This window comes from Lepidochelys kempii, chromosome 17 (assembly GCF_965140285.1).
Source record: "Lepidochelys kempii isolate rLepKem1 chromosome 17, rLepKem1.hap1, whole genome shotgun sequence".
Classification (NCBI taxonomy): Eukaryota; Metazoa; Chordata; order Testudines; family Cheloniidae; genus Lepidochelys; species Lepidochelys kempii.
In genome coordinates this window covers 22,319,930-22,340,419 of record NC_136396.1, presented here as the reverse complement: position 1 = coordinate 22,340,419, position 20,490 = coordinate 22,319,930, and the positions used below count along the sequence as shown (strand labels likewise).

The following is a 20,490-nucleotide window of genomic DNA, read 5'->3' as shown; positions in this document are numbered from 1 at the left end:
GTTTGGCAAAATCCTGAACATCTGAAATGTGAACTTATGGTTCTGTTGTTAAACCCTCCCCCTAGATGAGGAAGGAAAAGGATGTCTCTTTTTGCCCCATCTAACAAGAGCCTGGCTTAACTGGCTAAGACAACTCCACCTTTTGCAACACTGCTATGTGCCTGTAACCAGAAAGCAACACCTCCCAATGTTGGTTAAGTTTGCCAGATCTCAGAAAAGCTAACAGCAGTGTGTATTGGGCCTTTCTCTCCAGAAAGCTCGGTTGCAAGTGAAAATAAGCAGAGAAGACGACAGATAACGTATCTTTTGTTAAAAGACAGACAGTTACCTTTTCTATAACTGGTGTTCTTTGAGATGTGTTGCTCATGTCTATTCCACAATAGGTGTGCGTGCTCACCACGTGCACTGGTGCGGAAAGTTTTTCCCCTAGCAGTACCCGTGGGGGGGGGGGGAGAGTGCCCCCCACGACCCCTGGAATGGCGCCTGCCTGGCGCAATATAAGGGGAGCTGCGCGCTCCCCCCACCCTCAGTTCCTTCTTGCCAGACAACTCAACAGAGGGCAAGGAGGGTGGGGTGTGGAATAGATATAAGCAACACATCTCGAAGAACACCAGTTATGGAAAAGATAACGGTCTTTTCTTCTTCGAGTGATTGCTCATGTGTATTCCACAATACGTGATTCCAAGCTATGTCTGTTGGAGGTGGGTAGGAGTTCACAAGTTCCCAGGACAGAGGACAGTCCTGCCAAACCCAGCGTCATCCCTGCTTTGGGAGACGATTGCATAGTGCGAGGTGAATGTGTGAACCAAAGACCACGCGGCAGCCCTACAGATGTCCTGAATGGGGACATGGGCCATGAAGGCAGCTGACGAGGCCTGCGTCCGAGTCAAGTGTGCCCTCACAATGGGCGGCGGGGGGAACACCTGCCAGCTCATAACAGATACGGATGCACGAAGTGATCCGATTGGAAAGCCGCTGAGTGGAAATCAGCTGGCCCCTCGCACGCTCAGCCGAAGCAACAAACAGTTGCGAAGACTTTCTGAATGGCTTGGTCCACTCAAGGTAGAAAGCCAGAGCCCGTTGCACATCGAGCGTTTGGAGACGGCACTCCTCACTGGACGCTTGGGGCAGAGGACTGGTAGAAAAATGTCCTGACCCATGTGGTTGGCGGAGACCACCTTTGGGAGGAATGTGGGTTGTGGGCGGAGCTGGACCTTATCTTTATGAAAAACAGTGTACAGCGGCTTGGAGGTCAGGACCCCGAGCTCCAAGACTTGCCTGGCTGATGTGATTGCAACCAGGAAGGCCACCTTCCACGAGAGGCGAGACCAGGAGCACATGGCCAGTGGTTCAAAAGGGGACCCAGTGAGACAAGCCAACACCAAGTCCAGGTCCCACTGCAGGACTGGGGGTCTAGAATATGGGAAAAGACAGTCCAACCCCCTGAGGAACTGGCCAGTCATAGCATGGGAAAATACCGCGTGCCCCTGCACCAGCGGATGGAAGGCTGATATGGCTGCCAGGTGTACCTTGACTGACGAAAGCACCAGGCCCTGGGCTCTCAGGTGGAGGAGGTAGTCAAGAATAAGCTGGATTGGAGCGGTCGTGGGAGATACACTGTGGTCTGCCGCCCATCTAGAAAAATGGGACCACTTCGCCAAATAAGCACGGCGAGTGGAGGGCAGTGTACTTTCAAGGAGGACACACTGAACCTGTTCTGAGCACGTCCTCTCCTCTCTGCCTAACCACTGAGCAGCCACGCCGTGAGGTGAAGAACCACTAGGGTAGGATGGAGGAGGCAGCTCTGGTCCTGAGAGGAGGTCCGGGTGGAGCGGCAATGGCCACGGCAGAGCTACCGCCAGGCCCGTGAGGATCCCGTACCAATGTTGCCTGGGCCACGCTGGGACAATCAGGATGACCCGGGCCTTGTCCGTCTTTATCTTCTCCAGGACCCTGCTGATTAGAGGGAACAGGTAGAAGGCATAGAGAATCCGGCCTGACCAGGACAGGATAATGGCATCAGAGATTGCGCCTCTCCCCAGACCCCCCCACCCCCCGGACCAGAACCGGGGACATCGCTGGTTCTGCCGAGCTGCGAATAGGTCCACCTGGGGAGTTCCCCACCTTCAGAAGAGCCAGTGGGTTACTTCCGGGTGGAGGGACCACTCGTATTGCGAGGAAATGTCCCTGCTCAAGCAATCCGCTCTCTTGTTCTGGGCGCCCGGTAGGTGGAAAGCCTTCAGGTGGATGTTGTAGGCTGTACAGAAGTCCCACAACCTGAGGGCTTCGTGGCAGAGTATCGGGCTCTGCCCTGCCCGTTGATATAGAACATTGAGGCTGTGTTGTCCACGAGAACCCTGACTACCTTGCCCTCCAGGTGCGAGTGGAAGGCCATACACACCAGCCATGCCGCCCAGAGTTCCTTGACGTTTATATGTAGGGTCAGGTCTTGGGCCGGCCACAGGCCTTGGGTCTGAAGGTTCCCGGCATGGGCCCCCCAACCCAGGTCCAACGCATCGGACACCAGCTCCAACGACGGGGACCTGTACCTGAATGGGATCCCTTGAAGCATGTTGTTTGAGGCAGACCATCACCGTAGGGAGGTGATCAGAGTTTATTTAGTTGGGGATTGGTCCTGCTTTGAGCAGGGGGTTGGACTAGATGACCTCCTGAGGTCCCTTCCAACCCTGATATTCTATCTGTCAGGCACAGTGAGGATCTTGTCCATCCTGTCCGCGGCCTGGGAGAACTTCAAGGCCAACCAGAGTTGGAGGGGCCTCATCCTGAGTCTGGCGTGATGGAGCACGTACATGCATGCCCACATGTGACCCAAGAGCTGCAGGCAAACCCTGGCTGTTGTCACCGGGAACTTTGAAACCGAGTCCATGAGACCTTTCAAGGGTCTTGAATCTGTTTGGTGGGAGAGAGGCTGTGGCCGACACTGCGTCCAGGAGCATCCCGATAGTCTTGGTCCAATGCATAGAGTTTAAAGTGGATTTGGTGCTGTTCACCAACAGGCCGGGCCACATGAAGGGCTTCAGGAGTGGAAGGCATCCAGGCTACTCTGCTCAACGTGAGTCGGAGGCCTGGGGAGTGGGGAGTGAGGACTGCCCAACATGGGTCTAGCCTCTGTCCCAGATTTCCCTTGGTGCCGCTGCGAAGAGAGAATCTTCCTGGCCCTCTTGGCATGCCCCGTGAACGGGGAGTGATGCCGACTGGTCGATGGCACGGGAGGGTTGCCGCATACTGACGCTGCGGTACCTGTTCGGAGCAGCGTGCCGGAGTCAGGGTCAGCGTTGACTCCATCAGGATGGCCCAGAACCTAATGTCCCTTTCTCTTTTGGTCTGAGGCTTAAATGACTTGCAAATCTTGCACCTTTTGCTGATATGGGTTTCTCTCAAACAGCACAAACAGTCTGCGTGCGGGTCACTTCTTGGCATAGAACACTTACAAGAGCCGCACGACTTAAATCCCGGGGTGGGCCCAGGCTCGCTGACTAACTAAACAGCTAACTAACTACAGGTACTAACACTGAACAAATTAACAGTACTGGGGATCGAGCTACAGCAAAGCTGGAGCACAGTAGTTCCGACACACCTTCACTGGCGGCAAGAAGGAACTGAGGGTGGGGGGAGGGCGCAGCTCCCCTTAAACTGCGCCATGCAGGCACCACTCCAGGGGTTGCGGGGGACGCTCCCACCCTACGGTACTGCTAGGGGAAAAACTTCCAGCACCAGTGCACGTGGCGAGTACGCACGCCTATTGGGGAATACACATGAGCAATCACTCGAAGAAGAACCTTTCTTTCTCCCTGTGTTGGACTTAATAGAAACAGGTTTGGACTTCAACAGCAACAACATTTAAAATAACTTTCTTCAACCCCGCAAAAAAAGAACAGATCAAATCATTTAAAGAGACCATCAAGCAGTGACTTCCCCCAAGAGAGACTCTGTACAGCAAAAATGAATAAGGAAAAGAGTTAAAATAAATGCCTTTACTCTTTATGTTTTAAAGCATTTAACTGTTTTCCTTTTTCTGTGTGCTTAATAAGGGGTTGAGAAGATTTAGGATGATTACAATGGGAATAATGCCAGTGCAGACACAAAACTCCAGACCACACTTAATTGCTTAAATGTTATAGAAGCATGCCAGGTTTTTTATCAACATCTTTTCCCTTGCTGGGCCTGAGATGCCCCCTAACCACCACAACAGTGGCATGGACTTGTCAGTCCCATGTGTGGAACTAAGCTCAGTTCTCAAAGCAGATGGTGGAATGCTGCTTTCTGCTCTAATATGTTTCTCTCATGACCCAAAAGTTATCAGATTCTCACAGTTCTGTCAGCAAGAGAAGAGAGCTCCTGTGCTTATCAGTAGGCAGTCTGGATTTATTAGGCATATAAGTCAGAACAGTTCCTCTGGTTGGTGTCTGGCAGATGCTATGGTCACAGAGAAGAAGATCTGTAGCATTCACTACCTGCATAGAAGGTCTCCGTACTGACACTTCAACCTCAGCAGAATTGATCAGAGAACCATAAGTGACCTGTGCAGGCAGTGAAATGGAACAGGGCCATTGATCCTGAGGGAGGATGGCTTCCCTGATGTGCAGTTTTGGAAGTGTATGAGGTCCATCAGTCTTTGCAAACAGGTCTATTTGTTTAGCTGCTAATAGACAAGATTGGGAGTGGGGCTGGAGAAGTTTCTAAATTGAACCTGAAGTTGATTTATGGATTAGGATAAGAAGGTGACTGCTACATCTCTACTCACTGCAGACTAGATCCAGTGTGTGACTCTCAGACACTACTAGCCTGGATGTAAGCCATGATTGCTCCTGGGAAGCTGAGATTATTGGCCAGCCGATTCATCCGGCTTTACAAGGGTGGAGCTAGTTATTTTGAGCGCAGTGGACTCCACTGTTGAATCTGACTTAAGCTCCTTCAGTTTCAGATGGGAGTTGGTAGTTAGGAAATGTGCCTATCAAGACTGTTGTCATTTGGGAATGGTACTCCAGCACATACACTAAGAAGGATTTTGATTTAAGAGTGTGGCTCTCTTGCATGGCCTCGGACGCAAACTCTGGAGACATGCCTTATTTACCAGCCTTGGAGCATATCTGAGGTGAGAGCACAGGGCTGGCAGAGTTCTCCAGCCACATTTTGGAGATACGCAGGTCAGGGTATCTCAACCAAGATCAGATCATATATGAAGGTTTTTGTTTTTACGACCTTGATATAGTCACTTGACTGATATACCCCTTTATTTCCTGCAGGCCAATCTTTCCATGGCCTTAGAGTAGAAGCACGTGTGACTGGAAGTAGTTTATGGATTTGCTCACAACAAAGATTTAGTGGTATCAAAACAAAAAAACAAAAAACCCCACCCAGTTCCAAGTTCTTAGCGCCAGTTCAGATATTGCAATTGGGATACACATCCAACTCAAAGAGCAGAATTACTCACCTATAAAGCAAAAGGCCAATCTCAGAATTCTGAAAGCCTCCCAAAGTCCACTTTAGCTAAAGCACATATCACTAATGCACCACAGTCTAGGGAGAGCCAATCCCAACATTCTGAAGCCATGTCCCTGCCAATGTACTCCTGCATTCTGTCCTCAGCCACTGTGATAAGACATATGGCCTTCTCTGGAGGCCTGCAGTCCCGTTTAAAATGCATATTAAGATTACCCAGCATCTCAATACCATGAAGCAGAACTCCAGATTGACCCTCTGAAGCAATTTTCTCTTATAAGGCTGGCCACACATAGCTTTCTCTGGAACTTGCCGTTGCTGTGGTGATCAGGCAGGAGACGTGGGGGTTGTGAGGGGAAGAATGAGTTGCTGAAGATGTTCTTGTTGCCAATTTAGCGATTTCCTAACCCACTGATCTGCTGCTAGACTGCCCACCTGATAACTCTCCTCTCTGAGAGCAGAAGGTTACTCACCTTGCAGTAACTGAGGTTCTTCAAGATGTGTCCCCCTGTGGGTGCTCCACTCCAGGTGATGGTGCGGACCAGTGCCATTGATCAGAGATCTTTGGTAGCAGTGCCTGGTTGGGATGCATGTGCTCAGCTGCTATCTCGTGGCATAGTTAGGGTCTGCCTAAGCACGCATGTCCAGCACCCCCCTCAGTTTCTTCTCTACCATAGAGATGAGAGAGTAGTACTCCAAAGTAGAGGGAAGGAGGGTAGGTAGTGGAGCACCCATAGGGACACACATCTTGAAGAACCTCAGTTACGGCAAGGTGAGTAACCTTCTCTTCTTCTTTGAGTGCTGTCCCTGTGGGTACTCCACTCCAGGTGAATGTGAAGCAGTACCCACTATGGTTGGTGGGATTTTAGAGTTGCTGCAGTGACCACTGTAGACAATAGTGTGTGACCTACTATGGTATCTGCTGTAGTATCCTATGCGATAGCATAATGTTTGGCGAAAGTGTGGTCAGATGCCCACATGGCTGCCTTGCAGACGTCAGTAATAGGTAAGTTATGGAGGAATGCAACTGATGTTGACATCGCCCAAGTAGAATGAGTTCTAATGCCCTGGCGCGGTTGAGCATTCTGAATCTGGTAACAGGATCTGATGCAGTCAGAGATCCACTTGGAGAATCGTTGCTTAGAGATAGCCGCACCCTTCAATCTCTCCGAAGTGGAGACAGCCTAGGGGATTTACGAAATGGCTTAGTCCATCTACATAAAATGTGATTGCCAGTCTGATGTCAAGGGTATGTAACACTGCTTCCTGTGGAGTCCTATGAAGTTTGGGATAGGATCATAGAATCATAGAATATCAGGGTTGGAAGGGACCCCAGAAGGTCATCTAGTCCAACCCCCTGCTCGAAGCAGGACCAATTCCCAGTTAAATCATCCCAACCAGGGCTTTGTCAAGCCGGACCTTAAAAACCTCTAAGGAAGGAGATTCTACCACCTCCCTAGGTAACGCATTCCAGTGTTTCACCACCCTCTTAGTGAAAAAGTTTTTCCTAATATCCAATCTAAACCTCCCCCACTGCAACTTGAGACCATTACTCCTCGTTCTGTCATCTACCACCATTGAGAACAGTCTAGAGCCATCCTTTTTGGAACCCCCTTTCAGGTAGTTGAAAGCAGCTATCAAATCCCCCCTCATTCTTCTCTTCTGCAGGCTAAACAATCCCAGCTCCCTCAGCCTCTCCTCATAACTCATGTGTTCCAGTCTCCTAATCATTTTTGTTGCCCTTCGCTGGACTCTCTCCAATTTATCCACATCCTTCTTGTAGTGTGGGGACCAAAAGTGGACACAGTACTCCAGATGAGGCCTCACCAATGTCGAATAGACGGGAATGATCACGTCCCTCGATCTGCTCGCTATGCCCCTACTTATACATCCCAAAATGCCATTGGCCTTCTTGGCAACAAGGGCACACTGCTGACTCATATCCAGCTTCTCGTCCACTGTCACCCCTAGGTCCTTTTCCGCAGAACTGCTGCCTAGCCATTCGGTCCCTAGTCTGTAGCTGTGCATTGGGTTCTTCCGTCCTAAGTGCAGGACCCTGCACTTATCCTTATTGAACCTCATCAGATTTCTTTTGGCCCAATCCTCCAATTTGTCTAGGTCCTTCTGTATCCTATCCCTCCCCTCCAGCGTATCTACCACTCCTCCAAGTTTAGTATCATCCGCAAATTTGCTGAGAGTGCAATCCACACCATCCTCCCGATCATTTATGAAGATATTGAACAAAACCAGATGCAGATATGTATATTGGCTGGTTAATGTGGAAGGTAGACACCACTTTGGGGAGAAATGTAGGGTGGGTTCGCAAGGTAACCTTGTCTTTAGAGAAGGTCGTGTAGGGAGGGTAGGTCATCAGGGCGCTTATTTCCCCTATTCTTCTGGCTGACATTATGGCAACCAAGAAAGCTACTTTCATAGACATGTGGAGCAGGGATGAGGTAGCTAAGGGCTTGAAGGGAGGTTTCGTAAGACCTCGGAGGATTAGGTTGAGATTCCAGGCGGCCACTGGTGGATGAATCTCAGGGTAGAGATTTTGCAGGCCTGTGAGGAAGCGTTTTATTGTGTGGTGGGCAAAAAGTGAATATCTGTCCAGCAAATCATGGAAGGTGGTGAGAACTGCAAGGTGTACTCTGATGCAGCTGAGCAAGAGCCCGCCCTGTTTTAATTTCAAAAGGTAATCTAGGATGTCAGGGAGGGTCACGGCGTGGGGCATCAAGCGTCTATGGGAGCACCATACAGAGAAGCATTTCCACTTTTGCAGGCAAGTCTTATGAGTGGAGTCTCTTCTACTGTGCAGGAGGACATACTGGACCTGCTCAGAACAGGCTAGTTCGTGGGTTTGAAACCATGAAGGAATCATGCCGTCAGATGGAGTTTCTGGAGCTGCGGATGAAGAAGCCAGCCGTTGTCCTGAGAGAGAGAGCAGATCTGGTCTGCTGGGGAGAGTCCTTGGAGGACGGATGGACATGTGCAGCAGGTAAGGATACCATGTCTGTCTGGGCCAAGCCAGGGCAATAAGTATGACCCTGGTCTTGTCCCCTCTGATCTTGTGTAGAACCCTGTATATCAGTGGGATCAGTGGAAAAGCATACATGAGGGAGTTGTTCCATGGAATGAGGAATGCATCTCCTAGGTATGTGGTCCTGAGTCCCGCTCTGGAGCAAAATAGATGGTATCTGCAGTACTGGGTTGTGGCAAAGAGGTCTATCAACAGGGTGCCCCAGTGGGAGAAGAGCTGTCCTAGTATCGTGGGATGCAATTCCCATTCGTGTTCCTCGGAGAAGTGTCTGCTGAGTGTGTTGGCGGTAGTGTTGACACACCCGGACAGGAAGGAAGCAGTGATTTCTATGTGATGTTGTATGCACCGATTCCATAACCAGATGACTTCTGTGCATAGGGAGTGCAGTAGTGCTTCCCCTTTCCTGCTGATGTAAAACATACATGCTATATTGTCTGTCAGGATCCAAATGGATTTGTTCTTTATGATGGAGAGAAAGCGAAGGCAGGTGTCTGACTGCTCTGAGCTCTAGGAGATTTATGTGCACACGTGTCTCGGACAGGGACCAGCGGCCCTCTGTCGGATGTTCCCCCAGGTGCGCTCCCCAACCTATCAGGGAAGCGTCCGTGGTAAGCCTAAGCACTGGGGAGTGTTGATGGAAGGGAACGCCCTAGCATCTGTTCTCTGGTTTTGTCCACCACTGTAGGGAGGCCAATACGCTCGCTGGAGGAGTTAGCGTCATGCAGAAGTCGTGTCTGCTGGGTTTGTAGTTGGAGTTGAGCCAACCCTGAAGACCTCTCATGTGCAGCCTGGCACACTTGACCACGAAGGTGGTGGCTGCCATGTGGCCAAGAAGCTGTAGGCAGGTTCTTGCCTGTATTCTGGGGCAAACGGAGAGCATGCGTATGAAATGTGTAACAGTGAGGAATCTGTTGTGTGGGAGCGAGGCTCTAGTTCCAATTGAGTCCAGATGGGCTCTGATGAATTTGATCTGCTGTGTGGGTGTCAGGGTGGATTTTTAGACATTTATTTGCAGACCTAGAATGTGGAAGAAGGAGATGGCAAAACGGGTCCCTTTTAATGTCTCGTCGTATGAGCCACCTTTGATGAGGCAATTGTCTAGGTAGGGGAAAAGTATCATCCAATGTTTGTGGAGATGGGCCACGACTACGGCTAGGGTCTTGGAGAATACTCTCGGTGCTGTGGAGAATGGGAATACTCTATATTGGAAATGGTCGTGTCCCAGTGTGAATTGCAGGAAACACCTCTGTGCTGGATGAATGGATATGTGAAAATAGGTGTCTTGTAGGTCGAGGGCTGTGAACCAGTCCCCTTGTTCCAGTGTGGGTATGATTGTGACCAATGTGACCATCTCGAACTTCTGTACACATACAAATTTGTTCAGCCGGCGTAGGTCTAGTACAGGTCTCCATCCCCCACCTTCCTTCTGGGTCAGAACGCAGTGGGACAGTAGCGAATAGAACCTTTCCCCAACGTGGCGTTGGTACAGACTCCACTGCACTGAGCTGTAGAAGATGAGCCACTTCTACGCGAAGTAGGTGCTCCTGAGAGGGGCCCTGAAGAGGGACGGGGAAGGGTGGGTGGGGAGGATATGAAAGGGATGGAGTAACCTAAACGAACTATTTGCCTGGTATGGTGGAAAACCTGGAGGTGGTGGCCAAATGGGCAAATAGGTGGCAGAGTCAAAGGGTGGTCACGCAAACCCCCGACCAACACTTCAAAATTGCTGTTTGTTTCCCGAAGGGTGGGAGGTAGCTGGTTGTGCATGGTTTTGTCTGCGCCTAGGAGGTGATTCCTCCCTAGATCATATGGTCTGGGCTGGGGCTGGTGATATTGTTGTGTGCGGCGCCTCGGATAAGGTTGATACCATTATACACATCCCTCCCCAGGAGACATGCCCAGTGTGCACAGGGTTGCTCTAGAGTCTTTCATAGTGTGACGGACTTCATCGGATTTTTTTTAGAAAAAAATCTTATCTTTATCAAAAGGGAGGTCCTCCACTTTGGTCTGCAGATTTTTGGGGGAAACCAGATGCAGACAGCCAGGAAGACCTGCACATGACCACCGCAGCTGCGGTAGCGTGGGCTGCTGTGTCTGCCATGTCCAGGGATGCTTGTAGCGCTGTCCTGGACACCAACTGACCCTCAACAAGGACTGAAAGTCTGCTCTCCTGTCCTCTGGGATATGGGAGATAAAATCAAACAGCTTGTTGTAGTTGTCCAAGTCATAGCTTGCAAGTAGGGCGGAGTAATTTGGAATTCTGAATTGCAAAGTAGAAGAGGTATAAATTTTGTGGCCCAGGAGGTCAAGCCGTCTGAGGTCCTTGTCCTGCGGGGTGGGCCAATATTGTGGCTGTTTTGTCCTGTGTGTCGCTGCATCCACTACAAGAGAATTTGGTTGTGGATGAGAAAATAAGAAATCTACATCCTAAGCGGGAACATAATATTTACGTTCAGCCTTTCCGCATGTTGGTGGGATGGAGGCAGGGGTCTGCCAGAGGGTGTCAATTAGTTCTAGCAGTGCTTCATTTATGGGTAGCGTGATCTTTGAGTGCGCAGAGGGTTGGAGGATTTTGAGGCGCCTGTGTTGTGTCTCCTGGACCTCCTCTAAAAGGAGTGTCCTGGCTGAGTGCCACCCCCTTGAAAAGTTCTTGGAATTGCTTAAAATCGTCCACATTCTGTGGAGGTGGAGGCATGAGGAGCTGATGGAAAGTTAAGAATCGGTGAATTAGGGTATGGTTCATAGCCCACCTCTTCCGGGAGGGGGAGGGGTTCAGGAGCTCTAGATGTACATGGAGCTGGAGACAGAGGTGCAGAACAAGCTTGTGGTCTGGTGGAAGAGTCACAAGGATGAGTGGCAGCAGAAGCCAACCAAGGGTACCACTGAGGCCAAGACATGGGGTAAAAGAAGTGAGGTCCCACTCATGGGGGAACAAAGTAGGGAAACTGAGGCTGGTGCTTGTGAGGCACCGTGCCTTGAGGTATATATGGTTCTGGTGGAGGAGGAGAAGCAGGTGGGGAGAACTCTGCCTGCTGCTGCATGTTGGTCTCGCTGACAGTGAGGGTAGCCAGGTCGGGTGGCAAGAGCAGCTGGTCAAACAGTGAGCGCTGTGTGTCACGGCGCGAAGAGTCAGGCTCAGGGGTCACTGAGATGTCCTTTTGATGTAAAAATTGCTGCTACTCCATGGGGTGTGATCCTGCAGAGTGCGAAGTGTGAGCAGAAGCCCTCAGCGACTTTTGCTTTGCTTTTGCAGGTGCTGTGGGCCGTCTATGGGCACCCTGCAGGGGGTCCGCATCTGCTGCGGGAGTGATGGGCAGGTTTGGTGCTGACATTCTTGTTGGGGCTGGGGTAGAATGCACTGTCAGCACCAGGTCTGTCTTCGTTGCCAATTAGAGCTTCCCACTATGGGAAGTTGGATCCCTGCTTTAGCTTTGCACTCCACATGAGCCGTGGCTGAAGTGTTGGGGCAGTCGGAGGCGCCTGCCTTTGGTGCTGTCAGCACCAAGTGTAAAGATCTCACATGAGACCCTTTACCCTCTGTGAGGTGACATTGGGGCTTCCTGCCTCTTCGCTTGAGACGGTGAAGCCGCGCTCCCAATCGGTTCTGACCGAGCCAGGGAGCGTGTGGGAGAGAGCTTACTATTGCCCATCTCCATAGGCGGCTGTAGGGATTTCTCCATCAGGAGCATTTTTAGCCACAAGTCCCTGTCACGACAAGCCCTGGTTTTCAGGCTGGTACAATGAATGCACTTAGCAGGGACGTGTGTCTCACTGAGGCACTTCACACAGTGTAAGTGTCCGTCAGACCACAGCATAGGCTCCTTGCAGGAGTTACATTTCTTAAATCCTAGGGACCCTAGCATTATTGAACTAGGAATGTTTGGAGAGGGCGTTTCAATGGGAGACGAACGTGAGGAAAAAAGTTTGGCTTTTTTTGTTTGTTTGTTTTTTTTAAATTAGGTAACTATTCTAAGGGAAAGGAAATATTTCTAACTATTTCTATGTCTTTGTACTTATTTCCTTCAGTGACCAGGGAAGAGGTTCAGCACTGCCCCGAATCCCGTCTTCAGCCGAGGACGTTTGAGAAGGAACTGAGGGGGGGTACAGGATGCACACGCCCAGGCAGACCCTAACAATGCTGCGAGACAGCAGCTGAGCGCATGCATCCCGACCAGGCACTGCTACTGAAGATCTCCGATCAACGGCGCCGGGACGCACCATCACCTGGAGTGGAGCACCCACAGGGACAGCGCTCGAAGAACAACACATCTTTCCTCATAGCATTAGGGTGACTAAATGTCCCGTTTTTAAAGGGACAGTCCCATATTTAAGCCCTCCTGCAGGTGTCCTTTTTCTTAAACGGACAAATTGTCCTGTATTTTCTGTCTCCCCTCGATCAGTACTGGTGGGTCCTGCTGCTGGCTGGATCCCTGCTAGTCAGATGCCCGCCCGCCCGTGGTGGGGGTGGGAAGGGTCCAGTGACTGACAATGGGGGTGGGTGTGAAAGGCTGGTGGCGGAATGAAGATGCAGCATGCAGGGCCGGCTACTCCCTTGGCTAGTCCATTAGCACAGGCCCAGCTGCATGCCGACTCTCAGCCAGCAGGGCCCCGCTGTTCGTCTCATTTCTGGCAGGCGCTGGCTGATGAGTGGGGGCAGGCACCAGGTGGCCAGTCGCCTCTGCTGCCCACCCATCAGCCCTTTATGTGCTCCCAACCTTGCTGTCCTCTCCCTGCTTTGCCCCTTCCTCCCCGCACCCAGCCCTGATGCTCCTCCATATCTCCCTCGACAAGGCATGTCCCGCTCCCAGCGCTGTGCGGAGAACCAGCCTCTGGTCGGAGTGCTCAGCTCACCAACTGCCTGGCTGGGCTGGCGCCCCGCAAAAGCCCAAGACCCTCCAGCCTGGGGCACTAGCCAGGGGGAGTCAAGCGCTGCATGTGCCAAAGCCCCACAAAGCGCTGGCATCTCCGCCCCTCAGCTAAGCTCTGGGGTGCTGGGCGGGGGAGGGGAGAGCGATTTCCAGTCTATTCACACCCTGAACCTGCAGGCTCCACAGCAGCCCCCGGGGCAGGGGCTTAGCACCTTCTTCACCCTGGGTCCTTCCCTCAGGGAGCGTGAGGCTGCTCCGTCCCCTAGGCACCCTCCCATACTGAGACACCTCTCTGGCCGGGTTCGTTGAAGCCTCTGCAGTCAGGTTCTCTGGGCCCTGGTGCATAATGCATCTTCAGGACTTAAGCCCTTCCTGCCCACGCTGTAGCCGGGATGATGTCAGTGGCCAGCAGCAGCCTGGAGTTCACTGCCTTTTGACACTGTGCAGACAGGAAGGGACAAGCTGCTTCCAGCCACATGGGAGGAGGAAAAGAGATGAGCTCTGCAAAGACATGGGCCAGGTCATCCCTCCCCCTCCCCGCCACGCTCCTCCCCTGCAGCTGGAAGCAGCTCCTATCCCTCCCACACAGTGCCGAAAGGCTGCTGCTGGCCACATTCTGGTATGAACCTTGCAGAATTTGGGGGGGGGGGGGGAGGGGAGAAGCAGCATGTGACCCTGCATGCACCCCCCCCAACCGGGCAGGGAGGGTGGGCTCAGTCGGTCATCCCCATGTTGTGACCCCTCCCCATGTGATCCCTAAAGCCTTAAAGACAAGAAGGTAAATAAGAAGAATCCAACTACGCAGTATTCTTTTTAATAGGGGCTCAGTCAACTTGATGTTAATTTCAACTTTTGTGCTGCATAGTTCTGAGAGATTGCCATTGAACTCGCTTGAATATGAGTAATTTTACCAGGTGTCCCTTATTCAGCATAGGGAAATATGGTCACTTTACAAAGTTTAGACAACATTTTACAGGTCCAGAAGTTAGCGTTGCCACCCATTTCAACCCACGTGTTACTCTTGAGTGTTCTTTGTTACCTTTACTTCTGGTTCCACAGGAGAAAAGCTGAGAGGAGCAAACATTCTGCAGCACATTTCCTTCTCTTTATCCATATAGTCCCTGTAGCAGCTGCAAAATAGAGCACATTGTTATAGGATGGCTACTTCTCCCGCTAGACTAATATATACACTGAGGGAAGAACCACTCTGAACAGGGCTGTACCAGGACAGGATCACAGGTGTAAATGACAGGTTTCAGAGTAACAACCATGTTAGTCTGTATTCGCAAAAAGAAAAGGAGTACTTGTGGCACCTTAGAGACTAACCAATTTATTTGAGCATAAGCTTTCGTGAGCTACAGCTCACTTCATCGGATACATACTGTGGAAAGTGTAGAAGATCTTTTTATACACACAAAGCATGAAAAAATACCTCCCCCCACCTCACTCTCCTGCTGGTAATAGCTTATCTAAAGTGATCACTCTCCTTACAATGTGTATGATAATCAAGTTGGGCCATTTCCAGCACAAATCCAGGTTTTCTCCCCCACAACACACAAACCCACTCTCCAGTGAGAGTGGGGTGGGGGGAGGTATTTTTTCATGCTTTGTGTGTATAAAAAGATCTTCTACACTTTCCACAGTATGTATCCGATGAAGTGAGCTGTAGCTCACGAAAGCTTATGCTCAAATAAATTGGTTAGTCTCTAAGGTGCCACAAGTACTCCTTTTCTTTTTAGGTGTAAATGACAGACTTATCACCTTTTTGACTGTACTAAAAACTTCATTTTTGATTCTATACAAACAGAAGTATGTTGCAGAGTTGGAGGTGTCCGAGACCAACTCTTTTTTGAGCCATCACCACCACCAAGTGAAATACATCACTACGCTCCAGACACAAATCTCACCATAAAACACAACCTTATTCTTTCAGTTTTGGAAACATAGGTGAAACAGGGAGGATACATGTAGGTGGCATAGCAGGTTCAAACATTTTATCTTTGGAAATCCAAGCAGAGTCCATGCGAAAGCAAAAGTCAGTCTAGATGACACCTGTTCACATCATGAAAGCCATCACAACCCAACAAAATGGGGAATCTACCACAGCTAACAAAAGCTGTGCTCATAAGCACCAAATGCATCTGGAAGCATTTCTAATGGCTCTGTAACCTCCAAAAAATCATGCTTTGATGGGATCTTGCCTACATTATCCCCACTGAGAACAAGTTTGGGTTTTCCATCATCGTTTGACTTTTGAGACAGTTGAATTATGGTTTTAGCTGTGGTTTTTCAATACTCTGTTAACCAGTGACATCCAGTTATTGAATGAGCTCTACTGATGAAAAGAGCTATATAAGAGCTGGATATTATTACTAATCAACATACTCTGTTGTTTTTGAAAAAGGACTTAAATAGGCAAGTAGAAAGCCTTTTGAGAGCTAGGTATTATTTTAAGAAGTGCTGGAGAACAGAGCTCCACCAAATGATGGAATGATTTAGTTGGGGTTGGTACCGTGCTTTGAGCAGGGGGTTGGACTAGATGACCTCTCAAGGTCTCTTCCAACCCTGATCTTCAAAATCAGGGGTCTCAAACATGCGGCCTGTGGGGTTATTTTCTGTGGCCCGCCAGCTCCCCGTGCGCCCCCCCCCCCCCGCCATTTACCTAGAGCAGCTCCAGCCGGGCGTGCACCAGGGACATGGCAGGCTCCCTCCCTGCATGCCTGCCTGCCCTGCCCCCACGCCGCTCTGGGAAGCGGCCAGGACCTGGGGGAGGGGGGCCACAGGGGTCTGTGTGTTGCCCTGGCTGCTCCTCCAGGTACCTCCCCTAAAGCTGCCATTGGCTGCAGGCAGGGAGGGGGCAGAGCCTCATGGAAGGGGTGGAGTGGGGGTAGGGGTGGGGCTGGGGCAGCAGGGGGTGGTGAGTGGTGCGGCCCTCGGGCCAGCGTACTAGTCCTTATGTGGCCCTGGTGGTCACTTGAGTTTGAGACCCCTGTTCTAAATAGAGAAATTCTCCTTCGGCTGGTGTGGATTGTTTTGGATTATACTCCATCTTTTGTAGTTTTTCTCAGATCACATCAAGGAGCCTTAGAGGTGTGCCAATCTGACAAAGCTAAACAGGTTTAGCCAGTTACCTCACAGTTCAGCCTAAAAACAGTTTTCTTCTATTTTACATTAACTTTCTTTTTAGAGTAGTAAATTGCAAAAAAAAACCGCTAATTTTAACTTCTGACACCAACTCAAAGAAGCAGAAACTCCAAGCTGACATTCCCTTAGCCAGCTCCTCCATTGTGCTCAAGTTCCAGGGTGCTTTTTAAATTACACATGCTGCAGCACCCAAAGACAAAAGGGGGAGAAAACGACAAACCTGAATTCAACCTAGCCTCTAGAGAGTCTATAGCACCTTGTTAGTTGTCTGTGGTTTAGAAATATTTTAATCTGATGGGTTTTATTTTGCTCAACTCACACTCAAGAAAAAGATTAGGATTAGCCCATAAAAGTCAAGAGAACGACACACACCTTGTACTGGTCAGAATGAGACCCTATATCTATCATCAAAAGTCTTGACAAAAATTTAGATGGTCTAAACTTAACATAAGATTTTACGTGAAGCTACCCAGAATCAATTACTTCTTGGGCATCCTAGTACAGTACAGATCAGTCCACAAGATATAAGACTGGATCCAAAATCTAGTCCTGAATCTAATAGGCTAACTACCTAGTAATCCAGAATCATTTTATAATTACTGCTTGTTTAGATGTGTTTGTAATGCACTTTGTGCCTTGGGATTTAAATATGTAATTGACAGATTAAGATGCTGAAACATCATATTTCATAGTCCCTCATCAACATCCACTGTCCTCTGTAAGGCAGGCTGCTACTTACAACTTGATTACAATTTACAAACAGATTAACAGCACAAAACTGAGTTCTGAGAAATAGAGCCTTTCACCCACACTGGTAATGCAATTTTCCACAAATGGAGAAAGGAACAAACAAGCCCATGCCTCAATTGGGACATCATTTTCCATCCCTTTATTTCTCTTTTCTTCTGCCTTCTCTCTAAGGGCACAGAAATAATGCTCCTGGTCTCTCAAACACCAGGTCCATTTCACTTCCTCTGTTCTGCATTTTCTCTAGTCTAATTCACGGGCAGAGCAAAGAACTAGAGGATTGCAAAATGGCCAGGCAATACCAGAGCAAAGTGAGCAGTCTGCCACACTGCAAGTGCTTCAACCAAGGCAAGATGTTGTCATGCCAGAGAGCTGAAGAGTGGAATGTCCTGACATATACAGGACAGCGAAGAGGTATGCTTTCACCTCTTCCATTGCAGACTTGGCCTGGAGTTAATCTGGGCTGACCAGTATGAAACTGGTTAGTTTGATCCAACAGATGTTCTGATGCCTACCTAAAGTGAGTTGGTGACCCCGCTGTAGCTCTGAGGCCCTCACTGCATAGTTCCCACAAGTGTTTGCAACATAACAGGCACTAATAGCTCCTCTGTTGGTACTTTCCCAAGACGCAAAGAACAGAATGAGATGGGGACACTAGAGTTGGTCTCATGAAAACATGACCAAGCACATTGGTAGGGAAGACTGCTGCAACTGCTTGTGGTGTTCTTATTCTGTGGGCAAACAAAGTTTATTTCTCCAATACGGTTGATTTATTATCTCCAAGACAGCATGAAATTCACTTTCAAATCTCCCCGCAAATTAGTGTTTGCAGAGTGCTGTAAGTTGTAAGTGGAAAAGCAGGGGAAGTCAACCAACACGTCTCAAAGGAAACAGAACCTGATCGCAGTGAACTCTATTGTACAATATTTTATTGATGTCAAGATACTTCAGCACTCTCAGTCTAGCCTGTCATCAACAGCCTGCCCTACCTACTCAAGTGAAGTGTATAGCAGCTGCAACAGAGATATCCCCCCCCAGAGCAACTGTATGGAAACAGTGGATCTCTGTCATCTACTCAACTGTCACTCTTAAGTACTGCATCTGCAAATTAATCAAACTAAATCTCCCCCACCTTTTTTTTTTTTTATTTAAAAGACTGGTATTCCCACAGTTCAACCATTTGCTGATTTAATCCTTACAAAAGCTAGTCTGCTGGCTCTTTCTTTTAACACATTATAAAGAGAATTTCTAGACAGTTATTTGCCTCGTGGAAGTGAAGTGTGTATTTTTTTGTCCACCTAAGCATTCTCTCCCGCACCTCTCACAAGAAGCTAAAAGGAGTTCTCTCACCTGGCCAGCTTTTTCAGCTCATTGTTAATATCATGGTTAAAGGGCTGTTCTTTTTGAGCTCTGACAAGGAAATCCCGAGCTTTTTCATACTCTGTCAGAGAGAGACAAGCCTGTCATTGAAAGAAGGACAAGAATTAGAGAACAAACATCTACTCACAGTAGCTCTTCAGGATTACTTTATGGGAATATATGTTTCAAGTTTTGGAAATAGGTAATTCCTAAACAACTCTCTGGATGCATGTGTAACGATGCTGGTTCTGGCAGGACCCAACGGAGAGTGCCAATTCAGGACAAACTGCTTAAAGCAAGGCAGTTACAGCCCAAGGCTGGGGTTTTTCCACCTCTAAGGCAAAACAAACCAGAGCAGACTTTGGTCTCACCCCGCTGGCTAACCACAAGTCACACAAGCAATTCCCTTAGACACTCCAGTTTCCCAGTATCTCCACCAGTGCCACTCATTATGAGGATAAATGGTTATGAAAACCAATACCCCAGTAAAAGAAAAAAGGTTCTCTTGATCCCAAAGGATCAAGCCCCAGACCCAGGTCTATATACAAATCATAGAATCATAGAACATCAGGGTTGGAAGGGACCTCAGGAGGTCATCTAGTCCAACCCCTGCTGAAAGACGGACCAATCCCCAATTAAATCATACCAGCCAGGGCTTTGTCAAGCCGGACCTTAAAAATACCTAAGGAAGGAGATTCCACCACCTCCCTAGGTAACACATTCCAGTGTTTCACCACCCTCCTAGTGAAAAAGTTTTTCCTAATATCCAACCTAAACCTCCCCCACTGCAACTTGAGACCATTACTCCTTGTTCTGTCATCTGCTACCAATGAGAACAGTCTAGATCCATCCTCTTTGGAACCCCCTTTCAGGTAGTTGAAAGTAGCTATCGAATCCCCCCTCATTCTTCTCTTCCGCAGACTAAACAATCCCAGTTCCCTCAGCCTCTCCTCATAAGTCATGTGTTCCAGTCCCCTAATCATTTTTGTTGCCCTCCGCTGGACTCTCTCCAATTTTTCCACATCCTTCTTGTAGTGTGGGGACCAAAACTGGACACAGTACTCCAGATGAGGCCTCACCAATGCCAAATAGAGGGGAACGATCACGTCCCTCTATCTGCTCGCTATGCCCCTACATATACATACCAAAATGCCATTGGCCTTCTTGGCAACAAGGGCACACTGTTGACTCATATCCAGCTTCTTGTCCACTGTAACCCCTAGGTCCTTTTCTGCAGAACTGCTGCCTAGCCATTCGATCCCTACTCTGTAGCGGTGCATGGGATTCTTCCATCCTAAGTGCAGGACTCTGCACTTGTCCTTGTTGAACCTCATCAGATTTCTTTTGGCCCAATCCTCTAATTTGTCTAGGGCCCTCTGGATCCTAGCCCTACCCTCCAGTGTATCTACCTCTCCTCCCAGTTTAGTGTCATCTGCAAACTTGCTGAAGGTGCAATTCACACCATCCTCCAGATCATTTATGAAGATATTGAACAAAACCAGCCCGAGGACCGACCCTTGGGGCACTCCACTTGATACCGGCTGCCAACTAGACATGGAACCATTGATCACTACCCGTTGAGCCCAACAATCTAGCCAACTTTCTATCCACCTTATAGTCCATTCATCCAGCCCATACTTCTTTACCTTGCTGGCAAGAATACTGTGGGAGACCGTGTCAAAAGCTTTGCTCAAGTCAAGGAACAACACATCTACCACTTTTCCCTCACCCACAGAGCCAGTTATCTCGTCATAGACGGCAATCAGATCTTACCCACAAATCACGCTGTTGCCAATCCTTTAGAATCTAAAAATCTAAAGGTTTATTCATAAAAGGAAAAAGATAGAGATGAGAGCTAGAATTGGTTCAATG

General features: G+C 49.2%; 1 protein-coding gene across 2 annotated transcripts in view; it reads right to left on the bottom strand.

Moving 5' to 3' along the window:
* Positions 1-20,490, bottom strand: part of FKBP6 (FKBP prolyl isomerase family member 6 (inactive)) — a 47,476-nt gene that overhangs the window by 14,683 nt on the left and 12,303 nt on the right. For both annotated transcript variants that reach the window (XM_073316154.1, XM_073316156.1), the window contains exons 7-8: positions 18,610-18,719; positions 14,408-14,498 (exon numbers count right to left, since the gene is read on the bottom strand). In XM_073316154.1, the coding sequence (XP_073172255.1) occupies positions 14,408-14,498; positions 18,610-18,719 (201 nt within the window). The remainder of the gene's footprint in view (positions 1-14,407; positions 14,499-18,609; positions 18,720-20,490) is intronic.